General features: G+C 48.6%; 1 protein-coding gene across 9 annotated transcripts in view; it reads right to left on the bottom strand.

Moving 5' to 3' along the window:
- Positions 1–219: 219 nt before the first annotated feature.
- MOK (MOK protein kinase) overlaps positions 220–21,176 on the bottom strand; it is a 51,597-nt gene continuing 30,640 nt past the window's right edge. For 2 of the 9 annotated variants that reach the window (XM_081829887.1, XM_081829886.1), the window contains exons 3-10: positions 17,644–17,733; positions 16,238–16,308; positions 7,084–7,162; positions 6,909–6,957; positions 4,944–5,122; positions 3,330–3,431; positions 2,156–2,329; positions 220–1,605 (exon numbers count right to left, since the gene is read on the bottom strand). In XM_081829887.1, the coding sequence (XP_081686013.1) occupies positions 1,122–1,605; positions 2,156–2,329; positions 3,330–3,431; positions 4,944–5,122; positions 6,909–6,957; positions 7,084–7,162; positions 16,238–16,308; positions 17,644–17,733 (1,228 nt within the window). In that variant the 3' untranslated portion in view covers positions 220–1,121. The remainder of the gene's footprint in view (positions 1,606–2,155; positions 2,330–3,329; positions 3,432–4,943; positions 5,123–6,908; positions 6,958–7,083; positions 7,163–16,237; positions 16,309–17,643; positions 17,734–21,176) is intronic. The other 7 variants (XM_081829891.1, XM_081829892.1, XM_081829894.1 and 4 more) reach the window with 6 other exon arrangements.

The following is a 21,176-nucleotide window of genomic DNA, read 5'->3' as shown; positions in this document are numbered from 1 at the left end:
TCCCCCCTGGGGGAGGCAGAGCCTCCACACTGGAGTCTGGGGCCTGGTTCTCCCCTGCAGGGCAGCCGACTGTAGCCGGGCCTGACGCCCGGGAGGCCACTGACACGGTCACGGCAGCGTTCCACGGGCCATAGCGGCGCTGGCGGCCCTGCTCCAAGTCCAGAGGTCGGCCAGATCCGCCCGCCCTGCTGCTTTAGTGCGGCGGGTGAGCCAAGAATGTTTTTTTTTTTAAAGATTCTGTTTACTTATTGGAGGGGAGGGAGAGAATCTCCAGCAGGCTCCCTGCCGAGCCCGGAGCCCGATGCGGGGCTTGATCCCACGACCCCGAGATCACGATCTGAGCCGAAGCCAAGAGCTAGAAACTCAACTGAGCCACCCGGGCACCCCTGCATTTTTTAACAGTTGAATCACAGTGTCCAAAGTTTTACTGGGACAGAGCCCCACTGTTCGTTTACGGTTCGTCCATGGCACCAGAGAAGAGGGCAGCTGTGATGGGACCTCATGGCCCACAAAGCTGGGAAGGCCTCCCAGGTGGCCCCTCCAGACACGGGGGGGACTGTGGGGGGTGCTGGCAGGAGTGACGCAGTCAAATGTCTCACTGGAGGGAAGGGACAGCAGTTGGGAGGCAAAATGAGGGAGGCTCAGGTGACTGGGGAGGAGGGTGTCACCGTTCGGGGCCTGAAGAGCTGAAAGGGAGCTGCCTCTACCCTTAAAGGGAAGGCGTGGGGAGAAAAGCAGGTTTGGGGGGAGAGACCCGGAGATTGGGTCTGAACCACTCGGCCTATCGGCCAAATGGAACGATCAGGCAGGCGGCTGAACACAGCAGTCTGGAAGTCCGGAGAGCAGCTTGGCTGCAGATACGTCGGTGACCTCAGCTCCTAGCACGAAGTGACACGCAGCACATGCTGGGATGAGTGACGGAAGGGCACAGTCACCACACGGTGCAGTGCCAGCCCCCACGTGGAGCTGGGGGGAGCTGAGCAGCGGGGACCACTTGGGGCGCTCAAGGATGAAAAGACTGCAGAGGGAAGCTGTTGTTTCTAAAGCAAACAGTGTGTGCCCAGGCGAGTCCTCAACTGGGGCCTGCTGCGCGTGTGGGGACCTGTCACTGGCTCGCTGGGTCACCCAGGTCGGTTTAGCTTCTCCGTGCCCCCTGCTAGGGTCAGTCGGAGGGCACAGGGAGGTGACAGCTGCCAAGCGCTTTGGCAGGGAACCGGCCCCTGCGTGTGGGAGAATCCCGCCTGGCCTGGCCTGCACACACGGGACGCTCCTGTCCCCGCTAAGCTAGGGGGGGCAGAAGGGCAGGAACGATCGAGCCAGGCTCCCCGCGTCCTGGCACACAGAGACCTCAGGGGCACAGGGTCAGGCCTCGCTGACCGGTGGGGCCACCTGGCCTGCCATGGGGGGACGTCCTCCGCAGAGACATGGGCCACCTGAGGGCATCCAGTCCCAGCTACAAAGGCCATTTCCAGCTCCCTCACTTCACTCAGTACCTTTCTGTCCTCCTTTGAAGTGTGCCAACTGTTACTGAGAAGTTCCGATGCCATAGGGCGCTCTGGAAAGAAGGCTTTCCTGCGGCTGGCCAGAGCGTGCTTCTCAGCCGCCCTGCAGGGGAGGAGGAGAGAGGGCGTGTTCCCCTGAGAGGGTGCACAGCATGACTGCATGTCCCTCTCCTCGTTCCCAGGCTGGCCTATCCTGTGTGCTCACTGCCTCTTCCTTCCCACGTGAACTGTGGGCACGGGCCTGCCACGGGCCTGCAGCCCCCACGCTCACCACCACGCTCACCCTGGCAGGAGTGCCCTGAGGTGCGGGGTGAGACACCCTCAGGCAGCTCCTCCCATGCCAGGTACCAAGGTGCCCCCAACCCCACAGCGAGCTCCCCCTGCTGTCACTGCTGCGCGCCAGGCCCCTCCTGGAGTCTTAACCACCGGAGCCTCGCATCAGCCTCAAAACAGCCACTGAGCCCTCCTCGTGCCCTGCCGAGGGCCACTGACCGCCTCCTCCTGGGAGGCCACACCAGAAAAGAGTGAGGGGGACATCTCGGGGGCACCCAAGTTCAGGACAGAGCTGTTCCCGGACCCACCCGCCCCCACTCATACCCCCCAGGCCTCAGCGGCACCACCTGCCGCCCCCCCGGAGCTGCACGGGAGCCCACCTCTGTTCTTGGAAGTACGGATGCTGCAGGGCCTGGTGGGCAGTGATTCTCTCATCAGGATCATAGGCCACCATTGCATGCAGGAGGGAGAGGCATTGCGAGGACAGATTGGCTGTCAATTGAGGTATTCCTGATCCCTTTTTAAAAGGAAAATCAAAACTCATAGCTCTCGACCTGTATTAAAAGCCCAATGATAATAAACAATCATGCCATTATTTAGAGCACTTGGCCAGCCATCATTATGATTCTACAGGGCCCTGCACCAATGACAGTTTATGCTCTAAGAAGGGGTGTGACTACGCAGTCGTCCAAACCCAGAGAATGTACGGCAGCAGAGGGACCCCTCATGTGAGCTGCGGACTCGGGGTGACGATGATGTGTCAGCGTGGGCTCATGGGGGAACCGACACGCCGCCCTGGTGCAGAGAGTCACGGTGAGGGAGGCTGTGCAGGCCCCCAGGTGGTCTATGGGGAATCTCTGTACCTTCCACTAAGTTTTGCTCTGAACCTGAAATTGCTCTAAAAAATAAGTGGGGCAGGGGTGTGTGTGAAATCTGTCGTGCTATCAATGTAAGAAAACGACTTTTCCCCGAGAGGACTAACAGCACGTTCTTACCTGAGAAGAAAGAGATAAAACTTAAAAGGAGGAAAAGGAAGAATCCGTAACAGTTGTCTCTCCTTACCTTCCCTGGGCCCAGGAGCTGCCCACCCGCTGCCCCACGGGGCTCTCCCTCAGAAGCCCCAGCTCCCCAGATTCCGCTGGCTCTCCGACCAAAACCAAACCCTAACCAGTCGTGGTCTGGGTGTCAGCGTCGCCAGCAACGGCCACACGAACGCCTCACCACGCATAGCCTTTATGTGGGAACCTTCTCCGCCCAAAGGTCTCTCAGTCTGGGGTAAATATTCGGAGGACAAAACCTGACTGCCAGGCCCTCAGCAAGACCATCTGAACTCTTCTGTGCTGCTGGAGGGAGCGCGCCCCTGGCAGGACCCCTGGGGGACCACAGCCCCGAGCAGCTGCCGCATTGCCTCCCTTCAGCAGCAGCGGGGACCCAAGCAGATGGAGGGCCTACAAGGGTAGGAGAGGCGCAGCCTGGGCCCCTCGGCTGGCTGCCACCACCAGCCTTGGCAGGGGGCAAGTCCACACGGGACTCTTGGGCACATGCCGCACTTACTGTTTGAACTTGGTGAGGGTCTTCTCAGCAGGGGTGCCGATGACGTCGTGGATTTTTGAGATCTGGTCCAGCTCGTTGGCTCCGGGGAAGAGGGGCTGCAGACTGGAAGAGCAGGACGGCGCTGTGGTTAGAGCAGGCCACAGTTTCTTCCTCCCAATGTCCCCTTCTGCTGGGCGGCTAGCTCACATGGAACCCCGAGGACACAATCCCCCGGGTGTGGTCCTCCTTGCAGCTATGGGCTTTCCATTCCCCTTCGGCTCAGGCCTGTTTCTCCTTTCCCAACAGGGGGGTGTCATCCTAAGAGATGGCCACATTCCTCTCTGTACACCCTGAGATCTCCGCGGCAAGACATGTCACCTCCGTAAGTCTCCTGTCACAGGGGAGGCTTTCCAACAAAAATTCAGGGTGGGTTGGGTCTGGTTTTGGTGACAAATGAAGTCCAAGAAACAAAGTTTTGGTTCTTGGAGCTTTTACGGATTTTGGAATCGTGGATGAAAGATTTTAGGCTTACATAAATAAATTCAATTCACATGACAAGCCGCAAAGAAGAGTTTAGAACAGCAGCTCCGCATAGGAAAGCAGCCATGGCTACGGGAGACAGGAGGAAAGCCTGGGCAGGCAGGGAGCAGCTCTGACACTTGGGAAGGGGCGCGGGGGGAGGGCCAGGGTTGCTGGGGTGTGTGTGGCAGGCCCCCCACAGGCTGCCCCGCACGCTGGTGAGACACCACCAGCCATCACGTCCTCCACACTGAAGTCCTTCACCACCCGTAGGGATTTTAGCGCAGCAGAAAGGACTGTCTGTCAGTACTTGAAGCTCAGTGAAAGTGCCACTCAGCTTTCCAAAAAAAACAAGCCGATTACCAACAGGTGTGTCCTGAAGGACACGCATGTCCGTATTTATGAAGTGGGCAGCTGAGCTGGTGAGAGCAGACGACCCGGCTCCCCGCCTATGATGCATATCACCCAGATGTTAAATTCACCTGCTCGTCCTTAATTGTCCACTCCAAGCAAGCGAATGCCGGCCCACCCGCTCTGTGTGAAGCTACAAAGCCTGGGGGGTGTGGAGGCCGGGGAGGAGGTTAGAACTTGGGGCTTTCTAGAATCCAGCTGTGCCACAAGGTGACCCATCCTCACACTTGTGACCAGAGCATCCTACTTGATGGATTGTCTCTCTTAGGGTAGGTCCCAGGAGCAGGGGCGCTGCTCACATATCCCCATGGCAGGCCCCACAAGGTGGCAGTGAGCACGTTTCTACTGTCCCTGAACTCACGAATCCATCATTTCACTGATGAAGCCAAATGGGGAGGCCTGCCGGCCTACGGCCAAGTTATGCCAGTAGGAAAGAAGTAACTGATACTATTCTGCACTTTGTGACAAGCAAACAAGGAAAAGTACTTGACAAAAAGGAAAATGAAAGCCTGGTACGTTTTCTGTCAAGTTAAACAGTCACATGGGCAGGACGACTGTAAAGTCTGTCTGGTAAAGGAAGGGCCTGGCCCGAAGCCACGCGGTAGGTAGGCCGAGCCTCACCATGTGGCCTGCGTCAGGACATTTGCACGGAGGCCCGCCAGCACCAGCAGGGGTTTTCCGACACAAGGCGGGCCCCAGCTCTACCTGGCGATCTCATAGAACACACAGCCAGCGCTCCACAGGTCCATCTTGTAGGTGTAGAAGCCGTCGGTGAGGAGACACTCTGGGGCGCGGTACCAGCGGGTAGAAATGTACTCTGTGTAGGGCTGCTTGGAATAGATACTCCGGCAGGATCCAAAGTCCCCTAACTTCAGGACATCCTGCTGCAGGGACAAATGACATCTCATCAAGCAGCTGTTATAATACAGACCACTTCAAATAGTTATGCACCAACGGGAAAATGACTAGCATCAAAACTAGCTTATAAAATACAAATTACTTCATAAGCACCCGCAAGCGCCTCTAACTGATGACAAAGTGGTGTTTCTATTCAGTGGGATACGTTTACAAATATTCTGGCTATGTTTTACAAATATTTCCAAATGTCTACAGGTTTTGGAAAATTTTAAGTCACAGCATGAGTCTACAAATGCATTAAACAAACACCACAGTGGTTCGTTTGTCTCTAACTTCCCAGCAGTCCAGCTCTGCTGGCAACTTTGTTCTCCACTGGGGGGTGGGGGGGCCGGCTCTCTGGAGCCATGGGTTCTTTGGAGCAAATCAGACAGACCGCGGAGACACGTTTTGGGATACCTCTTCAACTTTGTTTACCCCTCACATTCAGGTAATAACATACAGGCTGTCAATAAATTTGGAGCCCCGGGTACCTACACCTACAGCAAACGTTTAACACAGCATGTTTACCAGCCAGGTTATCGAGAAACTTCATTCCAACGGCCTTTCACCTGATCCCATTACCCAATGCATCATGTCGGACCTCCAACAAAATTGTAAGGTGTGTTAAAAGGCAAGAAAAACAGTCTGAGAGACAAAGCAAGCATCAGAACCAGTTTCAGATGTGGCACAGATTTAGGAATTTTGGAATTACCAGTCAGGGAATTTAAAATCACTGTGAGTGATCTGTTAAGGGCTCTAGTGGAAAAAGTAGATGATGGGAAAGTTCAGGGAAAGTTCAGATGGGAAATGCAAGCAGAGAGTTGGAAACTCTAAGAAAGAATCCAAAGGAAGCACTAGAAATAAAAAACACTGCAACAGAAATAAAAATGACTTTGATAAGCTCATCCACAGGCTAAACAGTCAAAGAAAGAATCAGTGAGCTGGAAGATGCTCCAACAGAAACTTCCAAACTGAAATGCAGAGAGAACAAATAATGGCAAAAACAGAGAAGAACAGTCAAGAACCGTGGGACAACTTCAAAAGGTGTGGTACTCACACTACAATGTGGACAAACGTCAGAATGATGACGCTGAGGGAAAAATCCAGACCAAGAAAGAGCACATACTATAGATGCCATTTAAAGAATATTCCAGAAAGTGCAAACTAATATATAATGACAGAAAGTTAGTCTTTGTCTGAGGACAACGGACAGGAGGGACGACCAAGGAGCACGAGGAACCTTCCCGGGGCGAGAGCTCTGCTTGCTTGGCTGTGACAACGGCTTCGTGTGTATACACATATTCCCAAACTTACCGGGCTGCAGGCTTCAAGTATGTACAGTTGACGTGGCTACGGACTGGGACAGACCTGAGCGCAAATCCTGACTCTTCTACTTTCACATGCACAGTGTTTGGAGGGATAATATGAATGGAGTTTATTTACCTATTATTTTTTTTTAAGTAGTGCCTACACCCAACATGGGGCTTGAATTCATGACCCTGAAGTCACACGCTCCACTGACTGAGGCAGCCCGGCGCCCCCGGGGTTGATTTTTGCCTATAGTAAGAGAAGAGTGCCTAAGATAATTTCCTTCCAGATGTACAGTTGTGTTGATGGCGCTTATTAAATAAACCACTTTTTCCAACTGGGAGAAAACAACAACAGCATAACCAACATGGTGCCCAACTATCTGGGATTGAAAGCCTATCTAGTAAAAAGGTTTCCCATTCTACCTTTCTTTGATACCATTTTTTTTAATATAGAAGTTCTTACCTTTATTAATATATTTTCTGGCTTTACATCTCTGTGAAATATTCCATTTCTGCATTCAATATAAAAGGAAGGATAGAATTAATTTGTGCCTCATTCAAATTCTTTTACATTGAATTTTTAATGAATGTGAATACGTTTTATCAATTTGAGAGATGCCAAGTCTCCAGGAGCGTACCTGTGCATATGATCAAGGGATTTACATAACTGGTACATATAGTGCATAATCTTTTTTTCTGACAATGGGTGTCTTCTCCCTGTGCGATCAAGGAAATTGCCAAATATGCTTACCAATGATACATATCCCATTTTTTTAAAACATAAATAGAATCCAACAATTTTATTTAATGATGTGTGAAAATCTAAAAAACCTTTAGTAATTTCAGGAAATATGGACTGTACATACTAAATACACCATTTAAAATTCTACATACTGGCATGATTTCATGTAAAATCCCCCATGCACGCATTCTGATCACTACAGTAGTACTAAGTAATAAGCACCAGAGTAGTTTGGTCTGATAAACCCCACTCGAGCCCCCCGCCCCACACACACACCAGTGCAGGCCTTCCGGAACATGCCCTTTCGAACTGTTGATTATGAAGTGTCAGGAGTCACTTGAAAATCCAGGGTTTTCCTCAGCTTCCAGTCTGGACTTTTTTTTTTTTTTAGATTTTATTTATTTGAGACAGAGAGAGAGCGACCATGCTTGAGTGCAAGTGGGGAGGAGGGACAGGTTCAAGCAGACTTCACCTCACACGACCCTGAGATCATGACTTGAGCCGAAACCAAGAGTCCATGCTCCACCGAATGAGTCACCCAGGTGCCCCTGGAGATTTCCATTTTAAAGGGGGAGGGATCACAGTTCCACAGAAGTGTGTTCGTAATGGAAGAAGACCCAGGATTGCTTTGCATTTCACAGCCCACTCTCCTCCGAGGGGAAGCAGCCATTGTTTGGCTTCCATCCGCTCGCGCACACCGGCTCACCAGGCCTGGCCGCCTGTGGGGTCTTATATGTCCTACAACTCTTAACACCACACTCCAGCATCACGGTTATCCTTGTTTCAGAAGATGTCACATTTTACTTGATTTTAACTTCCAAAGGTGTGCGTTTTTATTAAGTTCTAAATCTGAAAAACAACCATTCTCTCCTAATAATCCAGAAAACCACTTTCCTCTCTGTAAGCGCATATCATATTTGACATTTTTGCTCCTAAGTTTGCAATTTCTGTTGACAAATAAATTTATTCTTTTTCTCTCACTAGACAAGAATGTTTTGGTTTTTTTTTTAAAGATCTTATTTATTTATTTGACAGAGGGAGAGACAGCGAGAGAGGGAACACAAGCAGGGGGAGCGGGAGAGGAAGAAGCAGGCTTCCGCTGAGCAGGGAGCCCGACTCGGGGCTTGATCCCAGGACCCCTGGGATCATGACCTGAGCGGAAGACAGATGCTTAACGACTGAGCCACCCAGGCGCCCCAAGAATATTTTCTGTTAATAGAAAGTAATTTAAATTACAAAATGTCTAAGTACAATTAGCTTTTTCATAATACTGTAATCTTTTTATTGTTTCAAATAATTTATCACCCACTTTCTAGAATTTAAAAGAATTAAATGAAGACTTAGTCATCTTTCCCTAACTTGAGTAATTCTGTAACTTTATATTGAATTCCTATCTGTATAAAGATGAAAAGAAAGCAAAATTTCTCCATCACATGTGCCGTTGGATGAAGCTTCCTGAAATCTGGTTCTTGTCCTGTGATGGGGTCTCACTGCCCACTGAATTAGCCCGGCACTTGGGAACCCCTTCCTCCCAACCAGGGGCTCTCAGGCTCCAGGGGCAGCTGAATCCCCTGGGAGCTCGTGAAGACACAGGATGCCCCCCTCCCCCCTGCCCCTAGGCATTTGGGGTCCAGCAGGTCTGCCTTAGGAATAAGTTCCCAGGTGCGGCTGCCAGGCCTAGACCCTTACTCTGAGAACCACGTCCACCACATCCCTGTTTACTGAATGCTCCAGCCACATTCACCTGTGGTGATCATCTGCACATGCCTCCAAAGCTCTCCTGTTTCATGGCTGTGCTCAGGCCGTTCTGTTCTAGGAGCACCTGTCCCAGCCACCCAGACCTCACAGCATAAACTGGTCAGGACAGTCATCTGAACTTGCACTCAGGAAGGTGGACTCTTTTAGGGAAAGTCTAACCCACCTAATCATCATCATCACCTAGGGATGCTTTAAAATGGCAATTCCCATGGAGCGCCTGGGTGGCTCAGTCGGGTAAGCCTCTGATTCTTGATTTAGGCTCAGGTCATGATCTCAGGATTGTCTACTTGTCCCTCTCCCTCTGCTCGTGCGTGTGTGCTCTCGCCCTCTCTCTCTCTCAAATAAAATCTTTTAAAAAAATAAAATGGCAATTCCCAGCTCCAAACCCAGACCTAATGAGTCACAAAACCAAATATATGGGCCAGGAATCTGCATTTCTTGGCTGCCCTCAGTCCCCAGTGAATGAGCCTCTTTGGGTGCTGACCCTTCCTTTCCTCTTTGTTCCCCCCACACACACCCATTCATAGCCCTGCAGGTAAGGATGTGGCTTCCCCTGCCCCCGTGCCCCTCCGTGAGAATCTCTGCCTTCATGAGGGGGCTCCTGAGGGAGTGAGGTGCAGTGTGAACTGTGTGGGACCTTGGTCTCAATAATCACGGAGTCCACACCCTTGACCAAGAGAGGGTTGCCTACCCATTCTCTACAACGGTTTTTCAAAAACAAGATCCTAACTTTCCAGGCCCGAGACTCTATCTGGTTCCTAACAGATTCTTGTTCTTAAACATCTTGAAACAAATAGAAGAATTAATAAACCACTCGTAAGCTCCTGTGTGAGTCTTCCTAAACACCAACAGACCGTGAACAGCGCCTCCCGACCAAGTTTATTTTTGCAAGCGAATTTTTTAACCAAATACCCTCGTTTAGAAGATTCTACACAATGTCATATACAATACCCGTAATGTAAAAAATATTTCCAGGAACACAATGATAAACTGCGGCATTTGTTGCTGGGACTAACTGAAGGAATGTGGCCACCAGGGTAGTCTGCACTGGAACAGAGTATCTCACACACACCCCTTCCCACAAGAGACCCCATCTGCAGGCCTGTGCCAGGCTCTCCCGCTCAGGCTTGGAGAGGCATGCTGGGGTCCAGCATGGCACAGGCAAATAAATGGTCTACCACACACACCTTGGCCCAGAGGCTGTGCCTACGGCACCAGGCATGCACACACTTGCCACAGCACCTTCCAAAGGAGAAGTCCGCATTATGGCACACCGATCTGAGGTTAAAGACCCTGCCCTGCGGGGGGGCGGGGGGAGGCAGGATGTCAGCCTCAGCTGGAGCCTGAGCCACCCCCCACCCCGCACCCCTCCCTTTCAACCATGGCAAAGCTCAAGGACAGGTCCTCCAGCTCTGCTCTATGAAACCAGTTCATCCTCAGCAAGTGCTGGGACTTCTGTGAAATTCCACTTCCTCACCTCTACCACAGAGGCGAGCACACGGGACGGGAAGCCCAGATGGTCCTGCAGAGCATGCACACTAAGCAAGGTTAACATAATACTAACGAGGAGAAGGACAGCAATCTGCGTGTACTGAAGACTGTGCAAGGGGCCACTGGTCGAAACATGGCGCGCATTACTTTACTGGCCCCCCACAACCCCCTGAAGAGTTAGACGCTAGGATCATTCCCATTTCACAGACAAGGACCAAGGCTCACGGGCCTGACCCAGAACTGCCGTCCTCGAACACGCAGGACAAGGGCACTCTGTGCTGCGGCCACACAGCCAAACTGTAGCCACACTTCCAGAAGCAACAGCATCAAAACTAACAGGATGGTGGCGTGGGCTTGGAAGAAAATTCCAGCAACAAAAAGGCTGCATCGTTCACACCCTGTCTGAATGGCATAAGGAAAACAAAGACATCGATCGCTGTGTCAGAATGTTTCGAAATGTTTCAAATAAACCACCCAGGGCCGCTAGTGGTGTGGCTGGTGCCCAGGCGTGACAGCTACTCACTCCCTTCCGTGAAGGTTCTTCCCAAGTGAGGGGCGGGCAAAACACCCTCGCCACCTCTTTGTTGGTCTCCCCACCCCCATTCTTGCCCTCACGGCTCACAGCGCAGACCCAGCCCAACCCCGATCTCGCAGGCTAAGTGTGAAAGCCCAGAGCAATGCTCTTAGGGTTGCTTGTAGCTGGGAGCTCCAGATGTGATTGGGTTCTGCCTAAATCAGACCACTCGGGGAAGAGGATTCAGGCCCGAGTTACGGGGGCAGACGAGAGAAGGGAGAGCATCCAGTGTGAGCGCAGATGGTGGTGAAGGCGGCTTCCTGACTGTGCAGAGGCAGTAGCCTCCCTGACAGCTCAATCCTGCAGAACCGTTTTTGGAAGCTGCTTCCTGGATGCCACATCCAGAGCGTCTCTTCAGCGTCTCCCAGCGACTCTGTGAAGCCATCCATATCCATACACCCCTTGGGGTTAAACTGGCGAGAATAGATGCTGTTGTTTGCAGTTAGAAGAGATGACCAATACGTCCACCTATGGCCCATTCACTCTTTAAACATTCTTTCAACAGAAACATCCTTCTAAAAAGCATAGTCCATGAACTGATACTGGTCCAGGGGCTGTTTGTTACTGGTTTAAGAGATGACAAAACTAAGAGCAACCGGGAACTTTTATGGCAATTCAACATTGCTGGGACATCCAAGCACATCATCGTTTTTCCAGTATCTAATTTTTATGTATTTTACAAAAGTTTTGGTCCACAACAGATTAGGGGGAAAAAATGAACAAAAAACTGTCTTCCACTATAGATAGTTTTAGAAACACTGGTCTACACCAATCGAAAGATGCTTCTCCCCTGCTTTAAAATCCACTAGTGCTTCCTGTTGAACTTAGAATAACCTGAATTCTTGGAATAACCTGGCCCTACCCGCCCCACTGGCCCCTACCTACCTCACTGCCTATAACTCTCTTCCTTGTGCTCCAGCCACACTGGCCTCTTAACCTCATGGTGGCCTCAAGACCTTTGCATTAGCTGTCTCTGTCTGAAATACTCCGTCCCCATCACTCTGACATATGACCTGTTTTATTCACTCGTAACACTTATCCCTGTCTCGAACTCTTTCTTGATTTCTTTACTTGTTCAGTGTCTCTCTCTTCCTCAGAGTGTGAGCCCACGTGGGTGAGACCATGTCTGTCCCCACTGTGCCCACCTCCAGAGCAGAGCTTGGCAGGTAGCAGTGAACGAGACATCCTCTCCCGCATTTGCCTACATCTGCCACTCCTCCAGGTGAAGCTCACAATCATCTCTGCCTCATCTGACACCTACTGGGCAAAGAGAAAATTGCCCCAAGCAATTCATTTCCTCTAATGATTGTGACTTTCATATAGTTTCTCTCTTCAACAGACTCTACACTCTTTATCAAAAAACGCATCTTCGGGGGTACCTGGGTGGCTCAGTCGGTTAAGCATCTGCCTTCGGCTCAGGTCATGATCCCAGGGTCCTGGGATCAAGCCCCGCATTGGGCTCCTTGCTCAGCGGGGAGTCTGCTTCTCCCTCTCCCTCTCCCTCTGTCCCTCCCCCCTGCTCATGCTTGCTCTCTCTCAAGTAGGTAAATAAAATCTTAAAAAAAAAAAAATACATCTTCTATTCTTTTTCTCTACCTTCACCAGATCTTGCACATCAATGTGCATAAAGTAGACAGCTCAATAAACACTGTGTGGTCATCCTCTCATGCCATTAATTGGCTCGATATCTGACAGGGCTCGTCAATATTCTAATCATCTGAGAGTAGTCATTTGAGTGAAATGAACTGTCATTCTAGTAGGAAAAGCTTTAGTGATTGATTCAGTTTTCAGTAAGTCAGTGTCGTCATCAACATGAACAGATAATTAGCAAGTGACTATTCACTGGAGGCAGTGAGCAGGGGGCCAGCAGTGGGGACCCAGGGTAATGGTAGAGTGGGATGGTTAATGTCCAGTCAGACTGCAGACTGGCTCAACTATTTATTAATAACTTAACCTTGGGTTCTCACTTAATCCTTGAAGCCTCGATTTCCTCATCTGTAAAACGGAGATGACGATGATGATGATGAGGAGGAGGAGGAGGATGCCAGGTACCGCGGGTTGTCAAGAGGCTGTACGTGTGATGGTTAAGAACACACACTCTGGAAGAGGCTGTCCAAGTCCAAACCCCATGTCCACCATTTACTAGGTACACAATCTTGGACAAGTTACTTACCTCTCTCTGCCTCCATTTCTCCATCTTTAAAATGGGGATAGTCACAGTGTCTGCCTGAATGGCCGTTGTGAAGGTAAAATGAGTTAATTCCTACAAAAGGCTAAGAAGAGCACCTGACAGGTGGTCAGCATTCATGAACTGTTGGCTGTTACAGTGATCACTGTATTTCATCAATTCTCAGGCAGATTTTTTTCCTCACATTTTAACATCTCTGAAATCATGATGCAATATTGCAATATTTAGTATCTTCCAGTGAATGCCTGCCATTTTCCCCATCTTTTAACATCTCTAAAACTAGGGTACCCCTGACAGCATCTTAGACTCTGTGCACTGAGCACAGAACTGGCCTATGGAAGACACTCAGCATTTATGTGATGAGCGAATGTCTGTGGACCTACAATATAACATTCCTTTTTTTTTTTTTAAAGTAGGCGGCACACCCAGCGTGGAGCCCAACAGGGGCTCAAAGTCACGACCCTGAGCGGAGATCAAGAGTTGGATGCTCAACCAACTGAGCCACCCGGGTTCCCCGTAACATTCCATTTTCTATAATTTCTCTCTGTAGACATATTCTGAAAGAAATGGATTTGATTTCTCCAAATATACAATTCCCCTACTACTGGAAATTAAAGATATATATTTTTTTAATTTATTTGAGAGAGTGAGAGAGAGAGAAGAGCACAAGAGGGGGTAGGGATGCGGGACTCGATCCCGGGACTCCGGGATCATGACCTGAGCCGAAGGCAGTCGCTTAACCAACTGAGCCACCCAGGCGCCCAAAGATATTTATTTCTAAACAAAGATTTCTCAAATGTCTAAACACATAGAAACTTGCTAGAAACGATCTCCTCCTCTTAAGTTTTGAAATTTCACACTCTCGGAAGCAACAACATAATTCTAATATAAGACACATCTCACACCAAGAGTCCCACTATTAAAGAAAGTGACTATGTAGGTTCATGAAAAAGCAAAATGTTGGCTCATTGGTAAAAAAAAAAAAAAAAAGAAAGAAAAATTATCAATGAAGTAGTAAGATTTTTTTTTTTTTAAAGATTTTATTTATTTATTTGACAGAGAGATAGACAGAAGAGCACAAGCAGAGGGAGTGGCAGAGGGAGAGGGAGAAGCAGGCTCTGCACTGAGCAGGGAACCTGATGCAGGACTCGATCCCAGGACCCTGAGATCATGACCCGAGCCGAAGGCAGACGCCTAACCATCTGAGCCACCCAGGCGCCCTGAAGTAGTAAGATTTGATGGTTGTTTCTCTTGATTGTATTTGGGACCCTGTTCTGACACTCTGATGGACAGACGTACAGACAGGATCAAAGGGAACAATCTGTGTCAGACAGAATGTATGAGAAAATGTAATCACAGAAGAACACCTCATTTATCCAGACTGTTTGGAATAGATGCTTAAAAAGTGAAATTTCCAGATCAATAAGGTTTACTCCTTGAATGTGAAACTCTTCTTTATTGCCATCACTGTAAGTGGGAATCTCTTCAAAACATTTTCTTTCTTCAGTTTCCTACTTTTTCCGTCATGTTACTGACATGGCATGCTGACCACCATCCACCACGCGGTTGTGTGTTCTCTAGCCCACCCTGGGGGCCGCCTGCCCAGCCTGCTCTCGTCGGTGGTGGCGTTGCTGCTGGTGTTGTCATGTTTTATATTTTCAGTTTCCTCGCCCACCGTGGGACTGTCACCTGTCACTTTCTGTTACTGCTGATGGGCCAAGTTCTAGAAGCTCCTTCTAACCAACAGCTCTATTCTTAATAGGTTTTAAACCAAGAAACCTTATTACTTTGTTAGAATTGGACTTAAAACACAAACAGATCCCTGAGTGATGGGCTTACCTATGAATAAAATGCACAAGGTCTGTAACATAAATACCATTTATTCCCAGATATAAGGCAATCTCCTATTTTCTCAAAAAGATCCTGAAGTTTTTAGATCCAAAAGTTTTTCATCAACGTCTACAGATGTGGAAAACTTGCCTATCTACGCTACTTATTTTATTAGTAATTTACTAAAGCACACATTTCAAATCACATGTAAAAAATACTACTTTGATAACAAAGCTTTTTTCCACTTTCCCACGTCATAACAATTTTATTTGAGCTCTTCACGTGCATCTGCAGCATCAGTGTGTTCTTCCTCACAAGAATAGCTTCTTGGTCTTAAAAATGTTACATAGCACACCATCTTCGGTTTGGCCTGAATTGTTTCAGATAATACAGCAGTTTTTAAATCATCTATGCTTCTGTCACTAAAGTTCTATTCCAAGCCATAGCTCGTCAGTCACTCACAGACCACGGAGCAGCTGATCTGTTTTCATCTGTCCAATAAGCACAATGTGATCTGTAAAATACCACACGTCCGGTGCCATTTTCCAGTAACATCTATGAGGCTCATTTGTCCTGACATCTAACACAACTGTGCAGTCAGACCCCCAGGGATATTTCCTAAATGTGGGCCAACCATCTGCCTCCTTTTCTCTAGTTTCTTCTGGTGGCCTCCCAGCCTCCAGAACCAGCCCCGACAGAGGCCGGCTCAGGCGCGTGTGCTTTCCTAAACAGTGCTTTATTGTTCAGAAGAAAGTAAGTGAGCACCCTGTAACCCGGGAGAGACTTTGTGAGGATCCACACAGAAGGAGGTCGTTTCTCTTCAGAGGGATTATGCTTGGGGGCAAGCCTTGCCTTCTTTTGAGGCCAGAACAGAATGTTAACAGCAGCCGGACCCGGAGAGCGCCCCCTGCAGGGACCCGCGGTGAGGAAGGCCTGAGCCGGCTCTGTGGTTGGGAGCCACCCTCACCCGCCTCACCAGCCAGCCTGAAGGCCGACGGCTTTACTTTCCTCATTGGCAGCCCTCCCCCATTTGGAGTAGACGAGAATGCCAGAAAAATATCTCCCAAGCGTGAAGTGGCTCAGTACCGTATATTTATATGTAACTATTGCACTCTGGTGGCTAATGATTTTGAGAACGAAAACAAAGTATGTGTGAACTACAAGCTTTAAGACGAGATCTTAGATTAGCTCACAAATTATTCTACGTACCTCGTATTAGCTCATAAATATTCATGTCCATAAGTTCACATATTAGTGCAAGAGAACCAGATTTTCTGTCACTGAAGAAGAAAGCAGGTTTGTCAAAATGTTTTTTTCTTGTCGTAATCAGAAAATATAATCAAATATTTAATTCATCTGTAAACATTTCTGGTGGACATAAAGCACTCCCACATCAAAGGCTGAAGTGTCCTGACTGAAACAGAAGTTGTGATTTTCAATCAGCACTTCAAGTAAAATTCACTTAAAATAATAGTAAAACCTTAACTCGAAGCAAAAATTCTAAACACTTCCCCTCTTTTTAATGAGATGTGTCTTGAAAATATAAAATTAACTACCAGCAGGAAGGAGAAATGAGGTTGAGCAGTTGGCTAAGCAACACAGAGGAAAAAGAATTTAATTCATGCTCCGTGACTGCAAATTATAATGGGGGAACAAAATCCACAAAGCAGTCAGGGGAAAAGGGAGAAAGACGGGTCACACCACGCCCATGTGGTGCCCAGGCCTTGCCCGGGGTGGGGACAGAGGCCGCTGGCCGAGCTGGCGTGCCCCGGGCAGGGGGAGAACGGGTCGCGCAGGCAGTGATGGCCTCGGCCTGCAGTCTCCGGCCCTGGCCACACTGACCGCTCAGGGCACCGCAGGCCGGGAGGCCACACAGCTGGGACAAGACATTCCACCCTGAGTTTAAGACGGCTCCGTCCTCTGATTAAAACCTGCCGCACTTGAACTGTCAGAGACCTGGCTGGGTTTAAAACAGCCTGGAGAGCCTGAGAGAGGCTTCACCCAGCGTGCACCTTCTCGGGCCCACAGAAAGGCCGGTCCCAGGACGCTGGGTCCGAGTTCCTGGCTCAGAGATCAGAACTGCCGGCACCTGGGGACGAGCTGTGCTCTGCCTTCTTGATCGGCAGGTAAGCCTTAGGTAGGCTATTCTAGAATTAGAAGAGAAATGAAAAGTCCCCTGGATTACATCAACCACAGGAAGGCGGCAGGTCTCACGGCCCGAGACGGTGCAGGCAGACCAGCTGGCGGGGATACGGCAGGGGCAGCCCCGGCCAGGTGACGCCAGTCGTCTCCCAGGACGCCGCCACCCACACCAGAGGCCTCGCCCGCGCAGGCCACTGTCTCCAGGGAAGCCTCCCTGAGCTACAGGAGGAGCCGTCTGAATTCTGTATGCTCTTGTGATACGGAGTCACCTAAATGAAGGCATTTCCACAGTAGAAACCAGTTATGCATTTGTCCAAGTAAATACATATGTGACTTAAGATAAAATGAAAATTATTACTCCCTGAGCCACAAAGCAAATATTTTAAACGTCTAATCACGGTTTTCTTTCTTAAAAAGAGATTTAATCGTTCTTATCAAATTGAGGTAATTTGTAAAGCCCCAAATATACTTACAAAACCACTTCATGCAACGTAAGAATGTTAGGGTGTGGATTCAGGCGCCTCAGTGCTTGTATCTCCCGCAGATTGTTCACTTGCTCAATACTATTGTGTAGGTAAAAATAAATAACTAGTTTATAATTTAGGTCAATTTTCAATTAGGGTTATTCAATCATTATTTGTTACCCATGATCACAACCGAAAAACTCACAAATACTTCAGGCAAGTTAATCAGCTTATATTTCTCCCGTCAGCAGCTGAAGTTCAACCCGTCTCGTTCTACATTATTATCTGATAAAAACCAAGCTTCTTATAGGTTTAGACATATATTCAAATTTTCCCCATCTAAGCTCCTGAAAGAATACCTTGGTAGTTTCTTTTATAATTAATAAACATAGAAAAAGATATTAAAAGTTCCTATTAATCAGTTTCTGGGAACTAACAGGCTGAGCAACATGAATACCATCTGAAGTACCCATTTCAGATTTCCACGAACAGACCAGCCTTCCTCCTTGTCTTTAACGAACGCTGTACATGTTTTCAATTTCATTCAGCTGGTGACTGGTGTTCTCTTGGCAGCTGTGTCTACTGCTGGCTCTTCTTTATGGAGACTGATCTGCCCGGCACCGTGCTCACATCCAAAGTCATGCCAATATGAGTGTAACAGAAGTGGACGGGCTGAGGCGGGCTGTCACCCCTCTCCACAGACCCCTTACAAGAGACACGCCTCCCCATGGACGGGCCCCTGGTCACACCCAATCAAATGACTCGATCCCCCAGAGACTTCCATCTCCTAGACAAGGAAAGAGACTGTGGGAAGAGTCTTCTTTCTTTGAACTGCAAAACTCTGTTCTACCAACTTTTCACACACAGTGTAAAGCTCAGCATCTGTTTGGTTCTTCAGAGAGCAGTTATGTCCAATAATACACTATCACTACCTTACGTCAGTGGGAGTATTTTAAGTCTCTCATGCTAGCCGGCAAACAGGAGCCTGGTATACAGGAGAAGCCTGAACAATCTGAGGGTGAGGGTATTTCTGACTACAAGTTTTAGACTCCTTTTCCATTTACTTTCCCCGACGGCCTCCCTCAAGCCCAGGATGATGTGCAGAATGTTAACCACTTGTGCACTGTGGTCACCAACCAACCAGAAAAGACACAGCCCATAACACTGGAGCAAGGTCCTACAGAGGGGCCCCTCCTGACCCAGGCATGAACCTTGTAGTTCCGGAGAGAGGAGAGGTCTGCGGAGTGCTGGGCAAAGGGCCAGGTGGAGGGTGGAGGTGGGAGCGGGCAGCTCTCAAGAGGCTCAGGATAGCCATTTACCACCCAGAATATGAGTCTTTCGCTATTCTAATAACCGTCATGGACGGCCATTCTGGTGTGTGCGGAGCCCAGATCGTGACACTCTCCATGCATTATGTCAGCTTAGTACTTACCCCACCACCTGCTCCTCACCAGCACCCTGGCCCGCAGAACCAGCCCCTTCCAAATGCCTTTAGAACAATGCTTCCCAAATACATCCCATAGAACATTCTTTCTCTAGAAAATGCTTCATGAAGGAATTTCATGTTCAGAAAATTTTGACAGAGGCCTACTCTACCTCCTTTTGGAGAGCCATAATTTACCACTGATATTAAAAGCTTCCAAAAACCCTGCAAAATAAAGAAAACAGTTTACCTTTATTTAAACCAACATTTCCCAAACTTTTTTTGCCCTAGGATCCCTTCTTACATACTATCTAGTCACCGTCCCTTAGAACGAGGGTTCCAGAGAACACACCACTCCAGACCATCCTTTGAGTGGCACGATAGAAATACCTTTTTTTCATTAGGACAGGGAAGTTGAATAGGCAAAAGGAAAAAAAAAAAAAAAAGATCAAGTGGAACATTCTTTTGGGGGCACTTAGGCAATTGATTATAGAGCATCTTTCAATCCCTGTCCCTGGGGTCTACATTGGAAGAGACCACCAAAGGCTCTTCCTCAAGGTCCCACACCTTGAGGGGAGTCCCCTAACTCAGGCCTAGGTTGCTGAAGACCTCACCTCTACCTGGTGCCTGTCATGCGTCTACTGGTGGCTCTCATCTGGGAGGGACCTTGCCCCTCAGGGGATATCTGACGATGTCTGGAGATATTTTTACTCTCACAGGTTCTGTAGCGTACTCTACCCTGGCATTCAATGGTGGCAGCCAGGGAGGACACTCAATAGCCTACAACGCACAGGACAGGCCCCACGACAAATAATCTGGCCCAAATGTCAACCGTGCCAAGGCTGAGAAGCCCTGCTTTAGATGGAAAGAGCAAGAAACCAATAGAGCTAGCAACAGTTCTGATTTTTCAACACTCTGTATGAAAAAAAGTAGTTTTTAGAACTGGATAGTCAAGGGGCGCCTGGGTGGCTCAGTTAATCATCTGCCTCCGGCTCAGGTCATGCTCTCGGGGGCCTGGGATAGAGCCCCGTGTCGGGCTCCCTGCTCAGTGGGGGCCTGCTTCTCCCTCTGCCTCTGCCATTCCCCTCCTGTGATCTCTGGCTCTATCTCCCTGTCAAATAAATAAAATCTTAAAAAAAAAAAAAAAAAAGAACTCTTATCATCATTAATATGAAAACTGGTTATCATACCCTGAAACATATTCTGCTTATTGTGACATAATTCTTTCATGCCTCCACAGACATTTCACTCATAAATAATGAACTAATACATTTAGAAAGGCACTTTCATCTGAGCATCACTAGCCTTTGTTCAAATAACAATATTTTTATTTTAACAAAATACAAATCAACTCTGTTCTTTTTTTTAAAAGATTTTATTTCTTTATTTGACAGAGAGAGAGCACAAGCAGGGGGAGAGGCAGAGGCAGAGGGAGAAGCAGACTCCCCGCTGAGCAAGGAGCCCGATGCGGGGCTCGATCCCAGGACCCTGGAATAATGACCCGAGCCGAAGGCAGCCACTTAACCGACTGAGCCACCCAGGTGCCCCACAACTCTGTTCTCTCTTTTAAAAATCATGAAAAAAATATAAAAAACTGGAATTAACTGTTTTTCTCTGCCTTGGAGTTGCTTTGAATCTTGGGTCAGGGGATATTCAGGGTTTTGTTTGTTTTCACTGTCCTACTGGAGACAGAAACAATCATGGAATTGAAGGCCAGGAGGACGGGCAGTCTCTGCTCCAAAAAGAACCAATGATACCACCATAAACGGATTTTTTTCTACAACTGAAAAAAAATATAGTTACCAGGTCGAAGTATAAAAAATAAAAAATATTTAATTATTTTTTTTTTTAAAGATTTTATTTATTTGAGACAGAGAGAATGAGAGAGAGGGAGAAAGCACATGAGAGGGGGCAGGGTCAGAGGGAGAAGCAGGCTCCCCGCCGAGCAGGGAGCCCAATGCGGGACTCGATCCAGGGACTCCAGGATCATGACCTGAGCCGAAGGCAGTCGCTTAACCAACTGAGCCACCCAGGCGCCCAAAAATATTTAATTGTTTAAATAATTATGCAATTTCAACATTTCATTGTATTAGAAGTGTTTTTTGTTTTTTTTTTTAAG

Source organism: Leptonychotes weddellii, chromosome 9 (genome assembly GCF_054177405.1).
Source record: "Leptonychotes weddellii isolate Sample4059 chromosome 9, ASM5417740v2, whole genome shotgun sequence".
NCBI classification, from domain to species: domain Eukaryota; kingdom Metazoa; phylum Chordata; class Mammalia; order Carnivora; family Phocidae; genus Leptonychotes; species Leptonychotes weddellii.
Note: the sequence above shows the minus strand (reverse complement) of the source record. Positions and strands in the feature narration are given on the sequence as shown.